A 23421-nucleotide genomic window follows, 5' to 3' on the forward strand; every position below is an offset into this window, starting at 1 on the left:
ACTGCTTTACCACAATAGTTGTTTTGAAATTCATGAGAGAACAAAACAAAATGTGATCAAATACCTATGAGAATCAGAATCTTAACAAACTCAGTAGAGATTCATTAATTCTCCTGGATATTCTTTACAACCAAGTAATATATAAATATACACTCATTCTAAAAAATAAACAGAAATACAGGAAATATATCATCAAACGTTTCTATTCCTTTTTGCTTCTTCATATGTAACTTACTTTTTAAAAAATGTGATTTTTTATAAAGATTTATTTATTCATTTGAAAGTCAGTATTACAGAAAGGGAGAGACAGAGAGAAAGATCTTCCATTTTCTGGTTCACTCCCCAAATGGCAACAACAGCCAGGGTTGGGCCAGGCTGAAGCCAGGAGCCAAGAGCTTCTTCTAGGTCTTCCACATGGTTCAACGACTTGTGCCATCTTCTACTGCTTTCCCAGGCCATAGCAGAGAGCTGGATCAGAAGTACAGCAGCCAGAGGCCGGCGCTGCGGCTCAATAGGCTAATCCTCCGCCTGCGGCGCCGGCACCTGGGTTCTAGTCCCAGTTGGGGCGCAGGATTCTGTCCCGGTTGCTCCTCTTCCAGTCCAGCTCTCTGCTGTGGCCCGGGAAGGCAGTGGAGGATGGCCCAAGTGCTTGGGCCCTGCACCCGCATGGGAGACCAGGAGGAAGCACCTGGCTCCTGGCTTCGGATTGGTGCAGCACGCCGGCTGCAGTGGCCATTGGGGGGTGAACCAATGGAAAAAGGAGGACCTTTCTCTCTGTCTCTCTCTCTAACTGTCCACTCTGCCTGTCAAAAAAAAAGAAAAAAAAAGTACAGCAGCCAGGACAAGAACCAGTGCCTATATGGGATGCTGGCACTGCAGGCAGTGGTTTTAAATGCTACATCACAACACTGCCCCCAAAAATGTAATTTCTATATAGTATACACTCCCTCTTTGTTAAAGCAAAATGTATCCTATGATTTGCTTTTTTTCATTTAATGTCTTAAAGATATTTTCAAGGGAGCGTGAATGGATTTGTCTCATGAAAACCAGTGCTTGGGCCCTCGCACCCACGTGAGACACCTGGAAGAAGCTCCTGGCTCCTGGCTTCAGCCTGGCCCAGCCGTAGGCACAGCTATTGTGACCATTCAGAAACTGAACTGGCAGATGGAAGATCACTCTCTCTCCTTCTCTCTTTTCAAATAAATGAATCTTAAAATAAAGTTATCTCTTGTCAGTTAAATAAGTTAAAATATCTTGAAGTTGGCATCTCATCTTTTTATTTTCTAAATAGTTTCAATAAATGTCCTTACTCTTAATATGACCTAATTGGTTTTTGCTCTTTCAAACAACCCTTCCTAAAAATATCTGCCTTTATTATCCTCTTAAAGTTTGATTTTTAGCTCTATAAAGTCTATAAATTGGTTTTTAAGCAACTATTGTGTTGTTTCAGTCAACTACCTATCCATCCTTGTATAAACACCATCTAGGTTTAATTACTACAGATTTGCAGCATCCATCCTCTACCACACATTTTACTGTCTTTCAGGAGTAATTGAAGGCCCTTTCTCTTCTAAATCAATTTAAAATCAGTGTGTTACAGGCTGGTGTTGTGGCACAGTGGGTTAAACTGCCTCTTCTGAACCAATCATCCCATACTGGAGCACAAGTTCAAGTTGGCTGCTTCACTCCCAGTCCAGCTTTTTGTTAAAGCTCCCAAGAAAGCAGTGGATGATGATCCATATGCTTGGGTCATTGCCACCCATGTGGGAGACCGGATGGAGTTCCTGGCTCCAGCCCTGACTGCTGAGGTCATTTAGGGAGCAAATCAGCAGATGGAAGATGCTCCTGGGCAGAGGATGAAAGATTCCTCTTTCTCTCAAATAAATACTTTAAAAAAAAAAAAAAAATTCGTAAGCCAGAGATAGAAAGAGAAAGAATGTGAGTGAAAGAGACACAGAAATGCCCATCCAGTGCTCACTCCCCAAATGACTATTAACAGCTGAGGCTGGGCCAGGCTGAAGCCAGGAGCCCAGAACTTCCACCCCAACAGCTGGCAGGGACCCACATCCTTTGAGCCATCATCTGCTGCCTCCAAAGACACTCATTAGTGGGAAGCTGGATCAGAAGTGGAGTAGCCAGGACATTAACCAGGCATTCCATCAATATGAGATAAGGGCATCCCAAATGGTAGTGGTGACTTAACTGCTGCATCAAACATCTACCTTTCTTTGCCCATTTTTAAACTGCCGTGTCACTGAGCTACTATTTTGGGACATAGTCTATAGACTAGATTTTATCTGTTTTTGACTTTAATTTTATACCAGATTTCCCAATCATTTTTTCTAAATTCATTAGTGTATTCTCATATTTCTAGTAATTATATATTTTAAAGATTTATTTATTTGAAAGGCAGAATTATGGAGAAAGAGAGAGGGAAAGACAAAGAGATCTTCCATCCGCTGGTTCATTCCCCAAATGGCCACAACGGCCGGACCTGGGGCAAGGCTGAAGCCAGGGGTCAGCAGCTTCTTCCAGGTCTCCCATGTGGGTGCAGGTGCCCAAGGACTTGGACTATCTTACACTGCTTTCCCAGGCATATTAGTAGGGAGCTGGATTGGAAGTAGAGCAGTTGGGATTCAAACCAGAGGATGAATGGGATGCTGGCATTGCAGGCGGTGGCTTTACTCGCTATGCCACAGCACTGGTCCCTATATATTTCAAAATATATAATTTAGGTACATAAAGATTCATAACATAGACAATAAGCCCAGTTGTTAAGTCACCAGTTAAAACATCCAAATCTCATATTGGAGCACCTGGGTTCGATGTCTGGTTCCAGCTCTTTATTCCAGCTTCCTACTGGTGCAGACGGTGCAAGGTAATGCTGATGGCTCAAGTAGTGGGGTCCCTGCCACCCACGTAGAAAGAGCTGGATTGAATTCCCAGATCACAGCTTCCCCTAGCCATTTCAGGCATTTGGGGAGTGATCCAACAGATGGGAGCACTCTCACTACCTGACTCTCTCACTGTCTACCTCTCAAATAGATAAATAAAAAATGAAACAGATTCATGAGTCATATTCTTTTTTTCTTAAAGATTCATTTATTTTATTTGAAAGCCAGAGTTACATCGACAGACAAAGAGAGGCAGACAGAGAGAGAGAGCGAGGTCTTCATCCACTGGTTCACTCCCCAATTGGCTGCAACGGCCAGAGCTGTGCCAATCCAAAGCCAGGAGCTTCTTCTGGGTCTCTTATGTTGGTTCAGGGGCCCAAGTACTTGGGACATCTTCTATTGCTTTCCCAGGCCACAGCAGAGAGCTGGATAGAAAGTGGAGCAGCTGGGACTTGAACCAGCGCCCATATGAGATGCTGGCACTACAGGTGGCAGCTCTACCTACTATGCCACAGTGCCGGCCCCCATGAGTTATATTCTTAAGCAGAAAAATGTTGTATCAATACGAAATACTTATAATTTTCCTCTTTAATGGTTTTCTCTTTATTTGTACTTGGCATGTCATCAGTATTAATAATATTGAAGAGCTGGCATTGTGGCACAGTGGGTTAAGCAGCAACCTGCAATGCCCACATCCAATATGGGTACTGGTTTGAGTCTCAGCTACTCCATTTCCAATCCAGTTCTCTGGTAATATGTCTGGGAAAGCAGCAGAAAATGGTCCAAGTGCTTGGGTTCCTGTCACCCACATCAGAGACCAGGGCGGAATTCCAGGCTCCTAGCTTCAGCTTGGTCCAACCCTGGCCACTGTGGTCATTTGGGGAGTGAACCAGTGGATGGAGGATCTCTCTCTCTCTTTCTCCCTCTTTCTCTGTAACTCTGCCTTTCAAATAGATAAAATTAATGTTTTTCTTTCTTTCTTTCTTTCTTTCTTTTTTTTTTTTTTTTGACAGGCAGAGTGGACAGTGAGAGAGAGAGACGGAGAGAAAAGTCTTCCTTTTTGCCGTTGGTTCATCCTCCAATGGCCGCCGCGGCTGGCGCGCTGCGGCCGGCGCACCGCGCTGTTCCGATGGCAGGAGCCAGGTGCTTCTCCTGGTCTCCCATGGGGTGCAGGACCCAAGAACTTGGGCCATCCTCCACTGCACTCCCTGGCCACAGCAGAGAGCTGGCCTGGAAGAGGGGCAACCGGGACAGGATCGGTGCCCCGACCGGGACTAGAACCCGGTGTGCCGGCGCCGCAAGGCGGAGGGTTAGCCTGTTGAGCCACGGCGCCGGCTAAAATTAATGTTTTTCTAAAAATTGATATTGCCATATCTATTTTTAAAATTTTATTATCAACTGCCTCTTTTCTCCACAGCCCTAGACTCCAAATCCAAACTTTCAACAAAGTTTGGAGAGAGGTGAGATATCTGCACATACTTACTCAGTTGAACCAAGAAGCCCTTGTTTTTTATGTCTACATTGCAGTTTTTTATTTTTTAAGATCTATCTATTAATTTGAAAGGTACAGAGACAGGGGGAGGGAGGTATCTTCCATCTGCTGGTTCACTCCCCAGAACACAACAGCCGAGATGGGCCAGTCCAAAGCCGGGAGCCAGGAGCCCCCTACTGGTTCTTCCATGTGGGTACAGGGGCCCGAGTACCTGAGCTACCCTCTGCTGCTTTCCCAGGAGCACCAGCAGGGAGTTGGATCGAAGTGGAGCAGCTGGGACCCAAATGGGTGATCACATGGGATGCTGGCACTGCAGGTGGCAGCTCCATCTGCTGTGCCACAGCACTGGCCCCTACATTATAGTTCTTCAATTATTCCAAATACAAAATGCCATGGAAAGGCTTTTATCCTCATTAAGCCATCAACTCACTCATGATCTGCTGCTGAAGAGATACTGAGGGGAAACTAAACCACTCCACTATGCTCTGATTCATGCTTTTGGATGGTGGAGAAGAAATACATGCATAACCTGGTGGGGAAAGGGAGAGAGGTGAAGGAACCACTTGCCAAATTGTAAACTCTTAAAGAAAGAGCTTATCTGGGAGCAGCTTTTTAAAATTTCTTTTCTCAGGGCCGGTGCTGTGGCGCAATGGGTTAACGCCCTGGCCTGAAGCGCTGGCATCCCATATGGGCACCGGTTCAAGACCTGGCTGCTCCCCTTCCAATCCAGCTCTCTGCTATGGCCTGGGAAAGCAGTACAAGATGGCCCAAGTCCTTGGGCCCCTGCACCTGCATGGGAGACCTGGAAGAAGCTCCTGGCTCCAGATCGGCGCAGCTCTGGCCGTTGCGGCCAATTGGGGAGTGAACCATCAGATGGAAGACCTCTCTCTCTCTCTCTCTGTATCTCCTTTCTCTGTGTAACTCTTTCAAATAAATAAATAAATCTTAAAACATTTTTTTTCTTTATTTATTTGAAAGGCACACTTAGAGAAAGAGAGAAGGAGAGACACACAGAGAGAGAGATTTTCCATCCATTGGTCACTCCCCAAATGGCTGCAACAGCTAGGTTAAAGCCAGGAGCCAATAACTTCCTCCAGGTCTCCCATCTGGGTGCTGGGGCACTTGGGCCATTCTCCGATGCTTTCCCAGGAGCACTGGCAGGGAGCTGCATCAGAAGCGGAGCACTGCCGGCACCATGGCTCACTAGGCTAATCCTCCACCTGTGGCGCCGGTACCCTGGGTCCTAGTCCTGGTTGGGACGCCGATTCTGTCCCGGCTGCTCCTCTTCCAGTCCAGCTCTCTGCGGTGGCCCGGGAAGACAGTGGAGGATGGACCAAGTCCTTGGGCCCTGCACCCGCATGGGAGACCAGGAGGAAGCACCTAGCTCCTGGCTTCGGATTGGTGCAGCGCCGGCCGTAGCTGCCATCTGGGGGTGAACCAATGGAAAAAGGAGGACCTTTCTCTCTCTCTCTCTCACTGTCTAACTCTGCCTGTCAAAAAAAAAGAAGCGGAGCACTGGGATTCAAACCGGTGCCCATAGGGGATTCTGGCACTGCAGATGGCAGCTTAACCTGCCAAAGCATGTGCCAAAGCACGAGTCCCTTTCAGTTTAAACCAAGAGAAAGAGTAATTCAACAGACTCATTTTGGGAAAATGGGAATAACATGGAAGTCCTGAGCAAGCAAGATAAAAAGTACATATCTGTCAAAGTAAGTGGCTGGTGAAAAGCATGCCATGTTTTATTTATTTTCCTTCCTTTTTTTTTTTTTTTTTTTTTTAGATTTCTCCCTCATGAGCTGCAGAGGCCCACATTTCTGGGCCATCATCTACCATTTTCCTAGGCCCATTAACAGGGAGCTGGATCACAGGCGGAGCAGCCCGGACTGGAACGGGAGCTCTGCTATGGATGTCAGTGACGTGAGTTGTGACTTCACCTGCTGTATCACAATACCGGCCCCTTGAGGGTTTTCATGCAGAGCTCACAAACAAAATTTTGATAGTCAGTTGTCTTTATGAACAAAAAACACTAATATATGATAGATGTCAAAAAATTGTCATGTTTACTTACTTCTGAATATCTCCAGTGTTTCTTTGTTTATTCTTATTTTTCTTTTGTGACTTGGTTGTTACTGGATCAGATTTTCTGGAATTCAAGGGAGAAGCCAAGATATCTCCCTCAGAGAAATTGTTCTTCAACAATTAAAAAAAAAAAAAAAAAGGATTATTAAAGGAAACCTTATCAGAATAAGCTATCAATATGGGATCCACAGAATTTTTCAGGAATTATACTAATACTTAAATTCTATACATCCACTAAAGATAACTGACCACATAAAACCGGTTACTCCTCTTCCAGTCCAGCTCTCTGCTGTGGCCCAGGAAGGCAGTGGAGGATGGCCCAAGTCCTTGGGCCCTGCACCCGCCTTTGATACCAGGGGAAGGCACCTAGCTCCTGGCTTCGGATCAGCACAGCGCATCAGCCTTAGCGGCCATTTTGGGGGTGAACCAACAGAAGGAAGACCTTTCTCTCTGTCTCTCTCTCTCTCACTGTCTAACTCTGCCTGTCAAAAACAACAATAACAACAACAAAAAACCAAAAAACAAAAACTCAGTATTGTCAGCTTACTGTATCTCTAGGTTTTACATACAGATTCAAGCATTTAAGGTCAAAAAGTCTCAAAAAAAAAAAAAAAAAAAAGGAACTGTGTCTATTCTGAACACATACAGCCTTTCTTTCTTTTTTTTTTTTTTTTAAGTTTTTGACAGGCAGAGTGGACAGTGAGAGAGAGAGAGAGACAGAGAGAAAGGTCTTCCTTTTGCCGTTGGTTCACCCTCCAATGGCCGCCGCGGCTGGCGCTGCGACCTGCGCATCGCGCTGATCCGATGGCAAGAGCCAGGTGCTTCTCCTGGTCTCCCATGGGGTGCAGGGCCCAAGCACTTGGGCCATCCTCCACTGCACTCCCTGGCCACGCAGAGAGCTGGCCTGGAAGAGGAGCAACCGGGACAGGATCGGTGCCCCGACTGGGACTAGAACCCGGTGTGCCGGCGCCGCAAGGCGGAGGATTAGCCTAGTGAGCCGTGGCGCCGGCCCATACAGCCTTTCTTATCATTACTCCCTAAACAATACAGTGTAACAACTATTTACATTGTATTAGGTATTCTAAGTAATTTAAAATGCATATTTATTTTTACTTCATTTGAAAGGTAGTGAGACAGAGAGACCTTCCACCTGCTGGTTCACTCCAAAACGTCCGCAAAGGCCAGGGTTGGACTAGGCTGAAGTCAAGAGCCTGGAATTCAATCTAGGTCCCACAAGTTTGGCAGGGACCAAAGTACTTGAGCCATTATTGCTGCTTTCCAGGGTGTACATCAGCAGGAAGCTGGATCACAAGCAGGGAAGCCAAGACTTGAACGAGGTACTCTGATATGGGATGCAGATGCCTTAAAACACTGTGACAAATGCCTGGCCTGATTTAGAAATGACTTGAGGTTTATGACAGTATATGTACAGATTACAGGCATATACTACACCCATAAAAGGCCCTTGAGCATCCATGGACGAGCTCCTAGAACCAATCCCCTAGATACTGAGGGATGATCACAGAAACAAAATTAAGTACATCCAAGTTGATCTAAATAATTTTTGCTGTACATTATAAAGCATGCAAAATGGCATCACGATACTATCTCTTTAGCTGATAAATTCTGATTTTTTTCTAAACAAAGTTTCATATGACTACAAATAACTATCTTAATCTATAGGGGAAAATTCAAAGACTTGTAGATATAACCAGGACTAAAATTTAGTTTAACATGAAAATAGTTTAATTCTAGGCCTTAAGGGTATAACAATAAATATTGCAAATATTTATGTGTTTTATCAGTCTCATAAGTTTTGTACTACCTTATTGGAAAATTCATATAATCTGTGATGGTGGGGGCTGGCACTGTGGCTTAGCAGGCAAAGCCACTGCCTGCAGTGTGGCATCCCATATGGGCACCAATTCAAGTCCCAGCTGCTCCACTTCCAAAGCAGCTTTCTGCTATGGCCTGGGAAAGCAGTAGAATATGGCCCAAGTGCTTGGGCCCCTGCACCCACATGGGAGACCCGGAAGAAGCTCCTGGCTCTTGGCTTTGGATCAGCACAGCTCCAGTCGTTGTGGGCATCTGGGGAGTGAACCAGTGGATGGAAGACCACTCTTTGTCTTCCTCTGCTTCTCTGTAACTCTGTCTTTCAAATAAATAAATGAATAAATAAATCTTTAAAAAAAATTGTGATGGTGAACACTTGGCTCTGGTCCAAACTTTCTCAAGTAAACCAAAACTTATTATAAAATATCAATAAAAATACTCTATAATCCCATGTTATAACTGGAAGAATTAGAACCACAGCCCTTGAAAGACAGGTAAAAGAGAACTGCAAACTGTCCTCTTCAACACATTTATTTTTCTTCCATTTACTATTCCACTGCTCAATATCTTTAATTTTATTTCCTGATTAAGCATATTTCTAAAGTTATTCTACTCAAACATTTTTTAAAAGGCTATAAGAAAGAGGGCATACAATCCAAAACCTGAGAATATTTTTACAAACTATAAGCCTCTCAAGAAAGAAATAAAGAAAAAAAAGCCGGTTCTCAGTGTACTTCATTTTTGTTAAGTAAATATACATTTTTTAAAGATTTACTTTATTTATTTGAAAGACAGTTACAGAGAGAGGTAGAAAGAGAGAGAAAGAAAGAGGTCTTCCATCCACTGGTTCACTCCCCAAATGGTCGTGACAACAGAGCTGAGCCGATCTGAAGCCAGGAACTAGGAGCTTCTTCCAGGTCTCCCAAGTGGGTGCAGGGACCAAGTACTTGGCCCATCTTCTACTGATTTCCCAGGTGCAGTAGCAGGGAACCAGATCAGAAGCAGAGCAAGGATGCTAGCACTGCAGCCCTGGAATTTAACCTGCTGTACCACAACACTGGCCACACTAGGTATATACTTTTAGAGATATTTATTGTTTGAAAGCAAAGGAATTGTTTTCACAGCCTCTTAAACCTGCATGTTTCATATCTCTGTAGGGACAATCCAAATTCCCTAAGTCCCACACCCCAGACACTTTAATTCAGTAGATGTAGAGTACGTACAAGAGTATGTAATTTCAAGGATCCTTTGGTAATTCTGCCAGGCTTTTTAAAGTCCTTGGTTCTCTTTGGCCTTAATATATGTGCTAGATCATCCTTTCTTTCATTCATTTCCTCACAGGCAGTAATTTAACTACAGCAAGATAATAAAATCCAGGAGACTGATGTAACAGAACAGGAATGGGAGTGATGAGGTAGAATGAGGAGAAAGGAAGTTTTTCACTGAATAGTTTCCCTACATAATTTGAATTTACAATAACATTTAAAAAGCTTTTTTAAAAAAAGTGATTAGAGCAAATTTGTAACAGTATATAAAAAAGTATATGTTCTATCATCCTTCAATTCATTTTCTCATAGGCAGTAGTTTAACTACAGCAATTTAATAATATCCAAGTTGAACACATTACTTAAGAATATGTACTTTACTTTCAAATAGTGATTTATATCAACACAATGGAATGATATTCTACTCTTAAAAAAAGAATTAGACTACATGTGAAAAGTCTCTGAACAAATGCAAGGAGCAAAATAGTATGATATAATCCTTTCTAAGTGAATAAGGGAAAAAGTTTTAAGAATCTCTTAACAATGGCTGCCTATCAAAGAGACTCATGTAATGGAACAGGAATGCGAGTGGAGAGGTGGAATGGGGAGAAAGGAAACTTTCATTTTTCACTGAACAGCTTTTCTATAAAATCTGAATTCAATAATAACATATTTAAAAAGCTTTTTAAGTTATCTCTTAAAACTTACAATATCAATGCTTAGCCGTCTTGCCAGTTTCTCGTCGTTTTTCAGTTGTTCTTCCATCTCACTTCGCCTTTTTTCTGCTTGTCTCTTTTCTTCTTCTTCTTCCTCAGCCAGTAATTTCTGTATGTATTCCTCACTGGCTTTGTTTTCTTCTTCCTCACTGGCTCGTCGCTCTGCTTCCACCTCAAAAAGCATTAATACAGAACAATATTTCCCTGAACTTTTAATTTTTTAATAGAAAATTTTTATTTAATAAACATGAATTTCAAAAGTACAACTTTTGGACTATAGCGGTTCTTCCCCCCCATAACCCCCCTCCCACCCCCAAACCATTCCACCTCGGACTCCCTCTCCCATCCCATTCTTCATTAAGATTCATTTTTTTTTAAAGGCAGAGTTAGTGAGAGAGACAGAGAGAAAGGTCTTCCTTCCGTTGATTCACCCCCCAAAATGGCCGCTACGGCCGGCACTGCGCCGATCTGAAGCCAGGAGCCAGGTGCTTCCTCCTGGTCTCCCATGCAGGTGCAGGGCCCAAGGACTTGGGCCATCCTCCACTGTACTCCTGGGCCACAGCAGAGAGCTGGACTGGAAGAGGAGCAACTGGGACAGAATCCGACGCCCCAACCGGGACTAGAACCCAGAGTGCCGGCGCTGCAGGCACTAGCCTAGTGAGCTGCGGCACCGGCCAAGATTCATTTTTAATTATCTATATATACAGCAGATCAACTCTATACTAAGTAAAGATTTCAACAGTTTACACCCACACAGACACACAAAGTATAAAATACTGCTTGAATATTAGTTTTACCATTAATTCTCATAGTACAATACATTAAAGACAGAGATCCTACATGGGGAGTAAGTGCACAGTGACTCCTGTTGTTGATTTAACAATTGACACTCTTATTTATGACATCAGTGATCACCCAAGGCTTTTGACATGAGCTGTCAAGGCTATGAAGCCTCTTGAGTTCACAATCTCCGATCTTATATATACAAGGCCACAAAGTGGAAGTTCTCTCCTCCTTTCAGAGAAAGGTAATTCCTTCTTTGATGGCCCCTTCTTCCCACTGACATCTTACTCACAGAGATCTTTCATGTAGGTTATTTTTTGCCGCAGTGTCTTGGCTTTCCATACCTGAGATACTCTCATGGGCTGTTCAGCCAGATCTGAATGTCTTAAGGGCTGATTCTGAGGCCAGAGTGCTGTTTAGGGCATTTGTCATTCTATGAGTCTGTTGTGTATCCTGCTTCCCATGTTGGATTGTTCCCTCCTTTTTAATTCTATCAATTATTATTAGCAGACACTGGTCTTATTTATGTGATCCCTTTGACACTTAATCCTATCTTTATGATCAGTTATAAACTTAAAAGCTTTACCCTTAGGGGTAAGTCTGAGGGAGTGTGCACCGAACTGTATATCTCCTCCCTCTCTTATTCCCACTCTTATTTTTAACAGGAATCAAGATCAATTTTCAGTTGGGTTTAAACACCTAAGAATAATTGTATGTTAATTAAAGAGTTCAACCAATGATATTAAGTAGAAAAAGAAAATAATAAAAAGAATAAGATAGTAAGCTTGAACTTTTAATTTTTTAAAATATATACTTATTTACTTGAAAGTTAGAGAGAGGAAGAGACAGAGAGAAGAGAGATCTTCCATCCACTGGTTCATTCCCTAGATGGTTGCAATAGCTAGGGATGGGCCAGGCCATTTTCCTGTTTTTTTTTTTTTTTTTTTTTTCCCCCCAGGCCAGGGAGCTGGATCAGAAATTAAGCAGCCAGGACTTGAACCAGCATCCAGATGGGATGCTGGTGTTGCAGGAGGCTTTACCCTCTATGCCACAATGGCTGCCCCTCTCTGAAGTTTTTAGTATGCTTGCAATAGAATAGCAAAAGAACAAGTTGGCAGGAATCTACCTCAAATGAAGTAGAAATGTGGAGAGGTGCCGGCGCTGCGGCTCACTGGCTAATCCTCCGCCTGCGGTGCTGGTACCCTGGGTTCTAGTTCCAGTTGGGGCGCCGGATTCTGTCCAGGTTGCTCCTCTTCCAGTCCAGCTCTCTGCTATGGCCCGGAGAAGGCAGTGGAGGATGGCCCAGGTGCTTGGGCCCTGCACCCGCATGGGAGACCAGGAGGAAGCACCTGGCTCCTGGCTTCAGATCGGCGCAGCATGCAGACCGTGGTCACCATTTTGGGGGGTGAACCAACAGAAGGAAGACCTTTCTCTGTCTCACTATCTAACTCTGCCTGTCAAAAATTAAAAAAAAAAAAAAAAAAGAAAGAAAGAAATGTGGAGAGGCAAATTACTGTAGAATAGTTCAAGAAGGCTCTCAAGAAGCCTTGAGCAAAGCCTGGCTCTTGTTCGTTCTTTTCAGTCATTACCAAAAGGGCACACATTCGTGCAAGGGGTTCTTGGTAACATTTTCTTAAAAAAAAATTTTTTTTAATTTATTTGAAAAGCAAAGTTACAGACAGGGACAAAGGGAGAGAGAAAGAGAGAGGTCTTTCCATCAGTGATTCACTCCCCAAATGGCCACAACCATCAGGGCTGGGCCAGGCCAAAGCCAGGAGCCAGGAACTTCTTTCGGGTCTCCCACATGGCTGCAAGAGCCCAAGAACTTTGGCCATTTTGTGCTGCTTTCCCAGGCATGTTAGCAGAGAGCTGGATGGGAAGTGGAGCAGACAGGACTCGAACTGGCACCCATATGGGATACTGGCATTGCAGGAGGTGGCTTAACCTGCTGTGCCATGGTACCGGCCCTGGTAATACTTTCTCAGGTAACAGAATGCCATGAACTCACTGAGGTACATCTAGCTTCCTGAACCCACTTCTAGAAAAGGGGATGGAATAAAAATAAAAGGGCCTTGGACTAATCAGGGCCCATCCCTGAAACTGGCATGAACTCCCAGAGTGGGCTGGAATGGAACAGATGCTGAAGAAGCAACCTCAATGACCATTATATGATTTACAGGTGTAGAAAAGCACATGGAAAAGCGAATAACTTTCCCAAGTTGGTAAATGGCAAAGACTCAAAATCAGATTCTAAGACCTAAGGTCATGCTTATAGTCATTTTTTTTTTTTTTTTTGGACAGGCAGAGTTAGACAGTGAGAGAGAGAGAGAGACAGAGAGAAAAGTCTTCCTTCCGTTGGTTCACCCCCCAAATGGCCACCATGGCTGGAGTGCTGAGCTGATCCAAAGCCAGGAACCAGGTGCTTCCTCCTGGTCTCCCATGCGGATTCAGGGCCCAAGCACTTGGGCCATCCTCCATTGCACTCCTGGGCCACAGCAGAGAGTTGGACTGGAAGAGGAGCAACCAGAACTAGAACACGGAGTACCAGTGCCACAGGCGCCGGCCCTTGTAGTCATTTAACTATATTGCCTGGGGGTGAACATTGTGAAACAGGTTAAGTCACCATTTGGAACACCTACATGACAAATTGGAGATCACAAATTCAAGATCCAGATGCTCCACTTCCAATTAGCTTTTTTATTTTTAAAGATTTATTTATTTATTTGAAAGTCAGAGTTACACAGAGAGAGGAGAGGCAGGCAGAGAGAGAGACAGAAAGAGGAGAGAGAGGTCTTCCATCCACTGGTTCACTTCCCAATTGGCCACAATGGACGGAGCTGCATCGATCTGAAGACAGGAACCAGGAGCTTCCTCTGGGTCTCCCATGCGGGTACAGGGATCCAAGGACTTGGGCCATCTTCCGCTGCTTTCCCAGGCCACAGCAGAGAGCAGGATCAGAAGTGGAGTGGAGCAGCCAGGTCTCGAACCAGTGCCCATATGGGATGCCAGTGCTTCAGGCCAGGGCATTAACCTGCTGCGCTACAGCGCTGGCCCCACAATTTGCTTCTTACTAATGTATCCTGGAGGCAGCAGATGATGGTTCAAGATTTGGACCTCTGCCCCTCATGTGGGAGACCTAGAAATATTTCTGGGTTCCTGGCTTTGGCCTGGCCCAGCCCTGGTTGTTGCAGGCATTTGGGAAGTGAAGCAGTGGATAAAGAAAAAAAAAATCTCTGTTACTCTGCCTTTCAAATACCTGAAAATAAACTATACTCCCTGAAGATATTTTAAAAAAATCACTTTAGCAATCCAGATGGTGTGACAGAATAAGTTACTGATCCAATTCAAGTGAATGAGAGAGGGAAAGTTTGTTATAGCACTTTTGAGTCAAGTTTGCTTGCTCTTAAAGGAAAGCCATCAAAAATGCTCCTTTTCCCTCTGCATGCAGTTCTGCACGCATCTGAGGCTTGGAACTATGCAACTATCTTCCCACTAGCTTGAGGAGAAAGCCAGCTCACAGATGTGTACAAAGAAATGGCGCTCAGGGGCTGTCACTGTGGTGTAGTGGGTAAAGCTGCCTCCTTTAGTGCTGGAATCCCATATGGACACCAGTTCAAGTCTCAGCTGCTCCACTTCCCATCCAGCTCTCTGCTATGGCCTGGGAAAGCAGTGGAAAATGGCCCAAGTGCTTGGACCCCAGCACCCGCGTGGGAGACCTGGAAGAAGCTCCTGGCTCCTGGTTTCAGATCTGCTCAGCTGTGGCCATTGTGACCATCTGGGGAGTGGACCAGTGGATGGAAGACCTCTCTTTCTCTGCCTCTGCCTCTTTTTAACTCTGCCTTTCAAATAAATAAATAAATCTTAAAAAAAAAAAGAAAAGAAATGGAGCTCAGCTCTGAAAGAAGAGCCTGTCTTAAAACCCGTACTATCACTTTAATTCCAGTTAATTTTAATTTTCTTGCTAAACAAGGTAATTTAAAGTGGGCATTCTTCTAGTTGTAGTCAAAAGCATCCTGGTGGAGCCTGTTCTCACTACACTGCTGCAAGGATTAAATTACTCCTTTAAAACCCTTAGTTACTGGGAGTTAGCTAAGACACTGTGTCCCACATTGGAGTACTTCAGTTCAATACCCAGCTCTGGCTACTTACTTTAGCTTCCTCCTATTTTAGAAACTGGGAGGCAGCATGAAGCACTATAATAATTGGTTTCTTGCCATCCATGTGCAAGACCTGGATGGAATTCCCTTCCTGGCTTCATCTGGCCCAACCCGGGCCATTTCAGGCACTTAAGGAGTGAACCAGCAGATGGTAGTTCTCCTAATCTCTCAAAAAGAACACAAAATAATACAACCCCCACTGCCCCAGCCAAAACTTACTTAGGACCCAGTTTAAATAATATGCTGACAATTCTGCTAACAGAACTATTTAATAGGCCGTCTAGACATGTACAGTCCAACACAGTGGCCACTGAAAATCTGGAATATGATTAGTCCAGGTTGGGATGTATTTTAAATGTAAAATACACAATGGATCTTGAAGAATTAAAAAAAAGGTAAAAATTATTATTTAATGATTTATTTATTTGAAAGGCTGAGTAACAGAGTGAACAAAGAGAGAGGGGGAGGGAGAAACAGATAGATCTTCCTTCTGCTGTTTCACTCCCCAAGTGCCCCCAACACCCAGGGAGTGGGCCAACTTAAAGCTGGGAGCTAGGAACTCAAACCAGAACTCCCACCTGGGTGGCAGACCCCTGACTAGTTGAGCCATCATCTAAGGCCTCCTAGGCATATTAAAAGGAATCTAGAATCAGGAGTAGAGTCAAGACTTGAACTCAGGCACTCCAGTGGGATGCAGGTATCCCAACCAGTAACTTAACCACTAGTTTGAATGTCCACCTCTCATTAATTTTTACATGTAATTAAAACTATCACATCATTAATCATTTTCATACTGATTATATAATAAAGCAACATTTTTAGACATACTGGATTAAATGCAGTATTAAATGTAATTTTAAAAAGATGTTAATTGTGACAATTAGAACAACTTAAATAACAAATGGGCACATATTAGACTTCCATTGGACACCATTCTACACAAAGCAAGAATGCTAGGGTTCTCTAGCTCCGTGCTAGTGAAGTGCAAAGGTTTCTCTGCGAACACTACTCATTTTCCTTCTTATGTCTTTCACAATTAGCCCGTTATGCTTTCCTCATCTAACATTACAATCTACCCCTTTTCCACCCTTCAAGCTCAAATCTTCAGAGAAACGAAACTTCTCACCCTTAAATGCTTAGCAGCATTACATAACAGCACTAATCATGTATAAGTAAATTAAAGCTAGTTCATAACTAATTTGAACACATGTAAAAATGGAGCCTTTATAAAGCACATTGAAACTGCTTATATTTTAATATGTAATAGTTATATCAGCACATATAACTATGTAAATTCTGAAACTAAAAATATGGCAGAAAAAATTCCCCCCAAAAGATAAGAACATTAACATCTACCTTGCTTATCTCCTCTTCATATTCTCGTCTCAATTCCCCAGGCTTACTTATCAGACGAATTGGCTGATAGTCTTCAACTGTTTATCAAAAAAGAAAATAATATTATAGGCACTATAGAATTTTATTACTAACCTTGATCTTCCAAGGTTATATAATATTACTATGTTAGCACTAAGATGTAAAACTAAAATAAAAGGTACAATTAATAGCCTCATTAATATCTTCTTTTGGAGTTCCATTTTAAAAGGCCAGAGGTTTTTTAGTTCAAAATGGCACACAAATACATATATTTAACCCTTCCTCAAGATCTATTAAAATAACAATGAAGGGATTTCTAAAAGAATGTAATGCCATAGCAACAGAGCTATTAGGGGAGGGGATCAATCAACTGATTTCAAGAAAACAGGAAGCCAATAAAAGAAAGGTGATGTAGCAGAATGAAGGAAAAGAAGCCATGGAGAGATCGTTACAGTGGGAGGGAATCTGCCCAGACAGTAGCTCACAGATACATAAAAATTCTGGAGTGTGGGGCTGCAAACAGGAGAATTCCAAGTTTATACTTGACTGATTAGAATTTCTTCCTGGATATGTGTGCAAGTGCACATATAGCAGATTTCTTTTAAGAAACTACAGAGAGCCAGGCCCAGAGCAAAGCCCTCTGCAATCTGGTAGTCAGGGGTGGCAAAACATGATGTAAAAACCTAACGGTGGGCCAGTGTCACGGCTCACTAGGCTAATCCTCCGCCTGCAGCGCCAGCACACCGGGTTCTAGTCCTGGTCAGGGCGCCGGATCCTGTCCTGGTTGGCCCTCTTCCAGGCCAGCTCTCTGCTATGGCCCGGGAAGGCAGTGGAGGATGGCCCAAGTCCTTAGGCCCTGCACCCGCATGGGAGACCAGGAGAAGCACCTGGCTCCTGGCTTTGGATCGGCGCAGCGCGCAGACTGTGGCAGCGATTTGGGGGATGAACCAACAGAAGGAAGACCTTTCTCTCTGTCTCTCTCTCTCTCTCACTAACTCTGCCTGTTAAAAAAAAAAAGGCATCATGGTAGAGCCTGTTCTCACTACACTGCTGTAAGGATTAAATTATCCCTTTAAAACCCTTATTTACTGGGTGTTAGTTAAGACACTGTCCCAGGAAAAAGCACCTGACTCCTGACTTCAGATCGGCACAGCTCCAGACGTTGTGGCCATCCGGGGAGTGAACTAGCAGATGGATGGAAGACCTCTCTCTATCTCTCTTTCTCTCTCTCCTTCCCTCCCTCACTCTCTCCCTCTCTGCCTCCCCTTCTCTCTGTGTAACTCTTTCAAATAAATAAATAAATAAATCTTTAAAAAAAATTAAGAAGGTGTGGTACTAGTAAGCATAGTTATCAACAGCAATTTAAAAAGTGAAAAGCCCCATAATAGCTCTGGAAAATAAGCCAAGGATTAGGGAAGTAGTATATTAATGAGGATGAGCCATTCACCGAACAGTGATGATTTATGATGGCAATCCCTCAAAGAAAACATCAAAATGCCTCTATCATATAATACTAATATTCCATATGGATTAACATTTTTCTAATCGAAACAGACTATAAATGACTGAAAAGAAAATATAAGAGACTAATTTAAAATCTCAATATATAAATTTCCTGAACAAAATGAGAACTCACCAAACAACCAAAACATCTATATAATAATAGACATCACGAAGGTGAACTTTTAGACATTAATTATGGAAAAACTACAATGAGCAAAGAAACATGCAATTTACAGTAGAAGCTTAACTACCCTATAGTAAACAGAAAACTGAAATTTTTAAAAAACATGTAACTGAGATTTTAAAAGTATGACAACTATTTCTACAAAAGGTGAATCTAATAATTTTTCAACCATAAACACAACAAATTAAAATTGCCTTTATTTATGTTCAATATCATCTAGGTGCAGCATTTGCTATTTTTAAATTTCTTTTAAAAAATGTATTAATTTGAAAGTGGGGGGGGAGGGAGGAAGGGAGGGAAAGAGAGAGAGAGAGAGAGACTTTCCATCTGCTGGTTCACTCTCTAGATGGCCACAATGGCCAAGGCTAGGAGCCAGGAGCTACATTCGGTTCTCCTACGTGTGTGGCAGGTGCCCCAATACTTGGGCCATCTGCCTCTGCTTTTCCCAGGTCATTAGCAGGAAGTTGGATCGGAAGTGGAGCAGCTGTTAACACAAACGGGTGCCCATATGGGATGCCAGCATTGTAGGCTTCAGCTTTACTCCTTATGTCACAATGCCAACACCAGCATTTCTTTTTCTTTTCTTTTCTTTTTTTTTTTTTTTTTTGTTGTTGTTGGAAAGATTTTTATTTTTCTCTCCCAGTGCTGTGGAAGCACACAGTGTTCTGTTTCACTTCCTCCCTCAAGGAGAAAAGATTGAGGCCGGCACCACAGCTCACTGGGCTAATCCTCTACCTGCAGCACCGGCACCCCGGGTTCTAGTCCCGGTCAGGGCACAGGATTCTGTCCCGGTTGCTCCTCTTCCAGTCCAGCTCTCTGGAAGGCAGTGGAGGATGGCCCAAGTGCTTGGGCCCTGCACTGCTTTCCCAGGCCATCCTCCACTGCTTTCCCAGGCCATAGTGGAAAGCTGGATTGGAAGCGGAGCATCCAGGACTCGAACCGGCCCACGTATGGGATGCCTGCACTGCAGGCAGTGGCTTTACCTACTATGCCACAGCACCGCCCCCAATAAATCTTTAAAAAATACACACACACACACGGCACGATTACTGCTGTAGGTTGAGTTGTGTCCCCTAAAAAGATATGTTGAGGGGCCGGTGCTAAGCCCCGCCTGCAGCGCTGGCATCCCATATGGTTGCTGGTTTGAGTCCCGGATGCTCCTCTTCTGATCCAGCTCTCTGCTATGGCCTAGGAAAGCAGTAGAAGATGCTCAAGTCTTAGGGCCCCTGCACCCATGTGGGAGACCCGGAAGTTCTGGCTCCTGGCTCTTGGCTTTGGATCAGCTCATCTCTGGCTGCTGCAGCTATTTGGGGAGTGAACCAATGGATTGAAGACCTTTGTCTCTTCCTCTGTCTGTAACTCTACCTCTCAAATAAATTTTTAAAAATTATTTTAAAAAAAGATGCTGAAGTCCTAACCCCTAGTAATTAAGACATGACAACTTAAGAAACAGAGTTACTGCAGGTATAATTGGGTTTATATTGGAATAGGATGGGCTCTTAATCCAGTATGACTGGTGTTCTTAATAAGAAAGGTGATGGCCAGGTAAAGACACACACACAGTGAACTCCATGTGATGACAGAGGTAGAGACTGGCAGTTATATGGCTGCAAGAAAGGAAGAAACACCATGGATTGCCAGTGATTCTAGAAGCTAAGAGAAAGGATGGAATGTACTCTCCTAGAACCTTCAACAAAACATGTCTTTGCTGACACCTTGATTTAGTACTATGGCCTCCAGAACTGGGAGAAAATAAATTTGTTATCTTTTTATTTTTTTACAAAGATTTTATTTATTATTTACTTGAGAGGTAGAGACAGAAAGATCTTCCATCTACTCCCAAATGGCATCACTACTCCCATCACTCCCCAAATGGCAGAAACGGACGGAGCTGGGTTAATCCGAAGCCAGGAGCTTTTTCTGGGTCTCCCACGCAGATGCAGGGGCCCAAGGACTTGGGCCATCTTCTGCATTCCCAGGCCGCAGCAGAGAGCTGGATCAGAAGCTGAACAGCCAGGACTCGAACTGGCATCCCATAGGGGCCATCGCAGGCAGAGGATTAACCTACTGTGCCACAGGGCTGGCCCCAAATTTCTGTTATCTTAACTTACCCATTTTTGTGGTACTTTGTTATAATAGTCCTAAGAAAAGAAGAGATTTCCATTTATATTAAGTTCTAGAACAGGCAAAATTATCTACAGTGAAAAAAAGAAAGACAGTTGTGTTAATTTTTGGTGGGTATGGGTAGGGATTAACTGAAAGGGACATGACAGAACTTTCAGGAGTGATGATAATGTTCTGTACTTTATGTTTAAAGGATCACACAGGACGGCGCCGCGGCTCAATAGGTTAATCCTCCGCCTTGCGGCACCGGCACACCAGGTTCTAGTCCCGGTCGGGGTACCGGATTCTATCCCGGTTGCCCCTCTTCCAGGCCAGCTCTCTGCTGTGGCCAGGGAGTGCAGTGGAGGATGGCCCAAGTGCTTGGGCCCTGCACCCCATGGGAGACCAGGAGAAACACCTGGCTCCTGCCTTCGGATCAGCGTGGTGTGCTGGCCGCGGCGGCCATTGGAGGGTGAACCAACAGCAAAAAGGAAGACCTTTCTCTGATTCTCTCTCTCACTGTCCACTCTGCCTGTCAAAAAAAAAAAAAAAAAAGGATCACACAAACATTGAACACTCAATGAAGGTACAATTAAAATGTATACATTTTATATATGTAAAATTTTATACCAAAAGAAAATGTTATAAACTAATATTTATGTCTATTTAATAATATGATACTTATGTATTTAGAAGGAAGTGAAATAACATGAAAAAATCATAGACTGACGAGTGGGCAGGTGAAGTGACATGTGACACAGCAAGTAGAGCAAAATGATAATTGTCTCATGGGGTTAAAGTTATTTGAATGTTCACTACAAGTCTTTCAACTTCCTGTATGATTAAATTTAATAATAAATGTGTATGCTACTAAACTTGCTTTTCTTTCATTTTATAGGAAGCTTTTATTTAATAAATGTAAATTTCAAAAGTACAACTTTTGGACTATAGCGGTTCTTCCCTCCATAACCACCCTCCCACCCCCAAACCACCCCACCTCTGACTCCCTCTCCCATCCCATTCTTCATTAAGATTCATTTTTAATTATCTTTATAAACAGATCAACTCTATACTAAGTAAAGATTTCAACAGTTTGTATCCACATAGACACACAAAGTATAAAGTACTGTTTGAAGACTAGTTTCACTGTTAATTCTCATAGAACAACACATTAAGGACAGAGGTCCTACATGGGAAGCAAGTGTACAGTGACTCCTGTTGTTGATTTAACAACTGGCACTCTTATTTATGACATCAGTGATCACCCGAGGCTCTTGTCATGAGCTTTCAAGGCTATGGAAGCCTCTTGAGTTCACAATCTCCGACATTATAAAGGCCATAATCAAAGTGGAAGTTCTCTCCTCCCTTCAGAGAAAGGTACTGCCTTCTTTGATGGCCCTTTCTTTCCACTGAGATCTCACTCACAGAGATCTTTCACGTAGGTCATTTTTTGCCGCAGTGTCTTGGTTTTCCATGCCTGAGATATTCTCATGGGCTGTTTAGCCAGATCCGAATGTCTTAAGGGCTGATTCTGAGGCCAGGGTGCTGTTTAGGGCATCTGTCATTCTATGAATCTGCTGTGTGTCCTGCTTCCCATGTTGGATCAAAACATGCTTTTCAAAAGCTGTGTTGGGAAGCATGTGGTGCAACTAAAACTCTCATACACTACTTATAGGAGCAGTTTTAGTGAAAACAAAACAACTCTGTAAAGCTGTAATTAAATAACCACCAAAGCATGGTTTTAAGCTTTACTAAATATTTGATCTCAAGAAATGATGACAGGTCACATCTGGCATCAATCTAACAGCAGGAAAGTGTAGCAGTCAAGGCAGTTTCTGCTCCACAGAAGCCAGTATCTCCTGTGACAGCCGTACATGCAGGTTCCCCACAAAGAATATGGCCAGTTACTATAGTTACTATGCTCAAGAAGTAAAATGCCTAATATCTTGATCAGTATTTATAATGCCTCCCCTCAAGAGGCAATTTCTCAGTAATGGACCATTTTCACAATAAACAATGTTGTCTATTAACAACACTGACATTTTTACCCTGAGTTTTTGGAAGATTAATAGCTAGAGATTCAATCAAAAGTTAGGTTCTCATATAGCACAGGAAAGGATTTAAGCTTTTTATGAGGGGCTGGTGCTGTGGCATAGCAAATAAAGCTGCAACCTGGGCGCCAGCATCCTATGAGGTTGCTGGTTTGAGTCCTCGCTGCTCCACTTCCAATCCAGCTCCCTGCTAATGTGCCTGGGAGGGCGCAGAGGATGGCTCTAGTGCTTTGGCCCCTGTGGGAGACCTGGAGGAAGCTCCTGGCTTTGGATTGGCCCAGCTCTGGCCGTTGCAGCCATTTGGGGAGTGAATCAACAGACGGAAGATCTCTCTTTCTCTCTTTCAAATAAGTAACTAAATCTTTTAAAAAAAAAAAAAAAACCTCTTTCTGATTCCACTCCTATACATATGAATATATCTGACAGAATGCAGACATATGTTCACTGAAATACATGTGTGAATGCACAATAACACTATTTGTAGTATCAAAAACTGGAAAAGAGCCTAATACTAATGGGCATGGAATTTTCCCTTTTAGTACTTAATATCCACATAACATAATGCAATGAAAATAAACAAACCACAACTACATATAAGGTGAATTAATCTCACCAATATAATGGTGATCTAGGGGGGACTGAGGGAGGGAAATAGAGGGGGTGGGAACTATGGTTATGCTCTTAGAATTATATCTATGAAATACATGAAATCTATTCTCTTTATATTCATAAAAATAAAAAAAAAAAAATGGTGAGCTAAAGAAGCCAGACACAACAGTACAAGATTCCATATTGTTAAAGGTCCAGAAACAACAAAAGTCATCTATAGTGTTACAGGTCAGGATACTGGTTACAGAGACAGTGAATGAACAGAAGACTGGAAAGGGACAATATGGAGGATTCAGGAGTTTTGGTAAAATTCTGGGGCTTGAACAGCATGCTGGTTACATAAATGTATTTACTTTTGTATGTGTGTTTTATTTCAAT

The 23421-nt window shown here is 43.1% G+C and overlaps 1 protein-coding gene across 1 annotated transcript in view; it reads right to left on the reverse strand.

Moving 5' to 3' along the window:
- The window catches only part of RNF168 (ring finger protein 168), a 38085-nt gene that overhangs the window by 6425 nt on the left and 8239 nt on the right, over nucleotides 1-23421 (reverse strand). The window contains exons 3-5 of the mRNA XM_062209568.1: nucleotides 16576-16652; nucleotides 10272-10451; nucleotides 6455-6576 (exon numbers count right to left, since the gene is read on the reverse strand). Of these exons, the coding sequence (XP_062065552.1) occupies nucleotides 6455-6576; nucleotides 10272-10451; nucleotides 16576-16652 (379 nt within the window). The remainder of the gene's footprint in view (nucleotides 1-6454; nucleotides 6577-10271; nucleotides 10452-16575; nucleotides 16653-23421) is intronic.

The sequence above is a fragment of the Lepus europaeus genome, chromosome 2 (genome assembly GCF_033115175.1).
Source record: "Lepus europaeus isolate LE1 chromosome 2, mLepTim1.pri, whole genome shotgun sequence".
Taxonomy (NCBI): domain Eukaryota; kingdom Metazoa; phylum Chordata; class Mammalia; order Lagomorpha; family Leporidae; genus Lepus; species Lepus europaeus.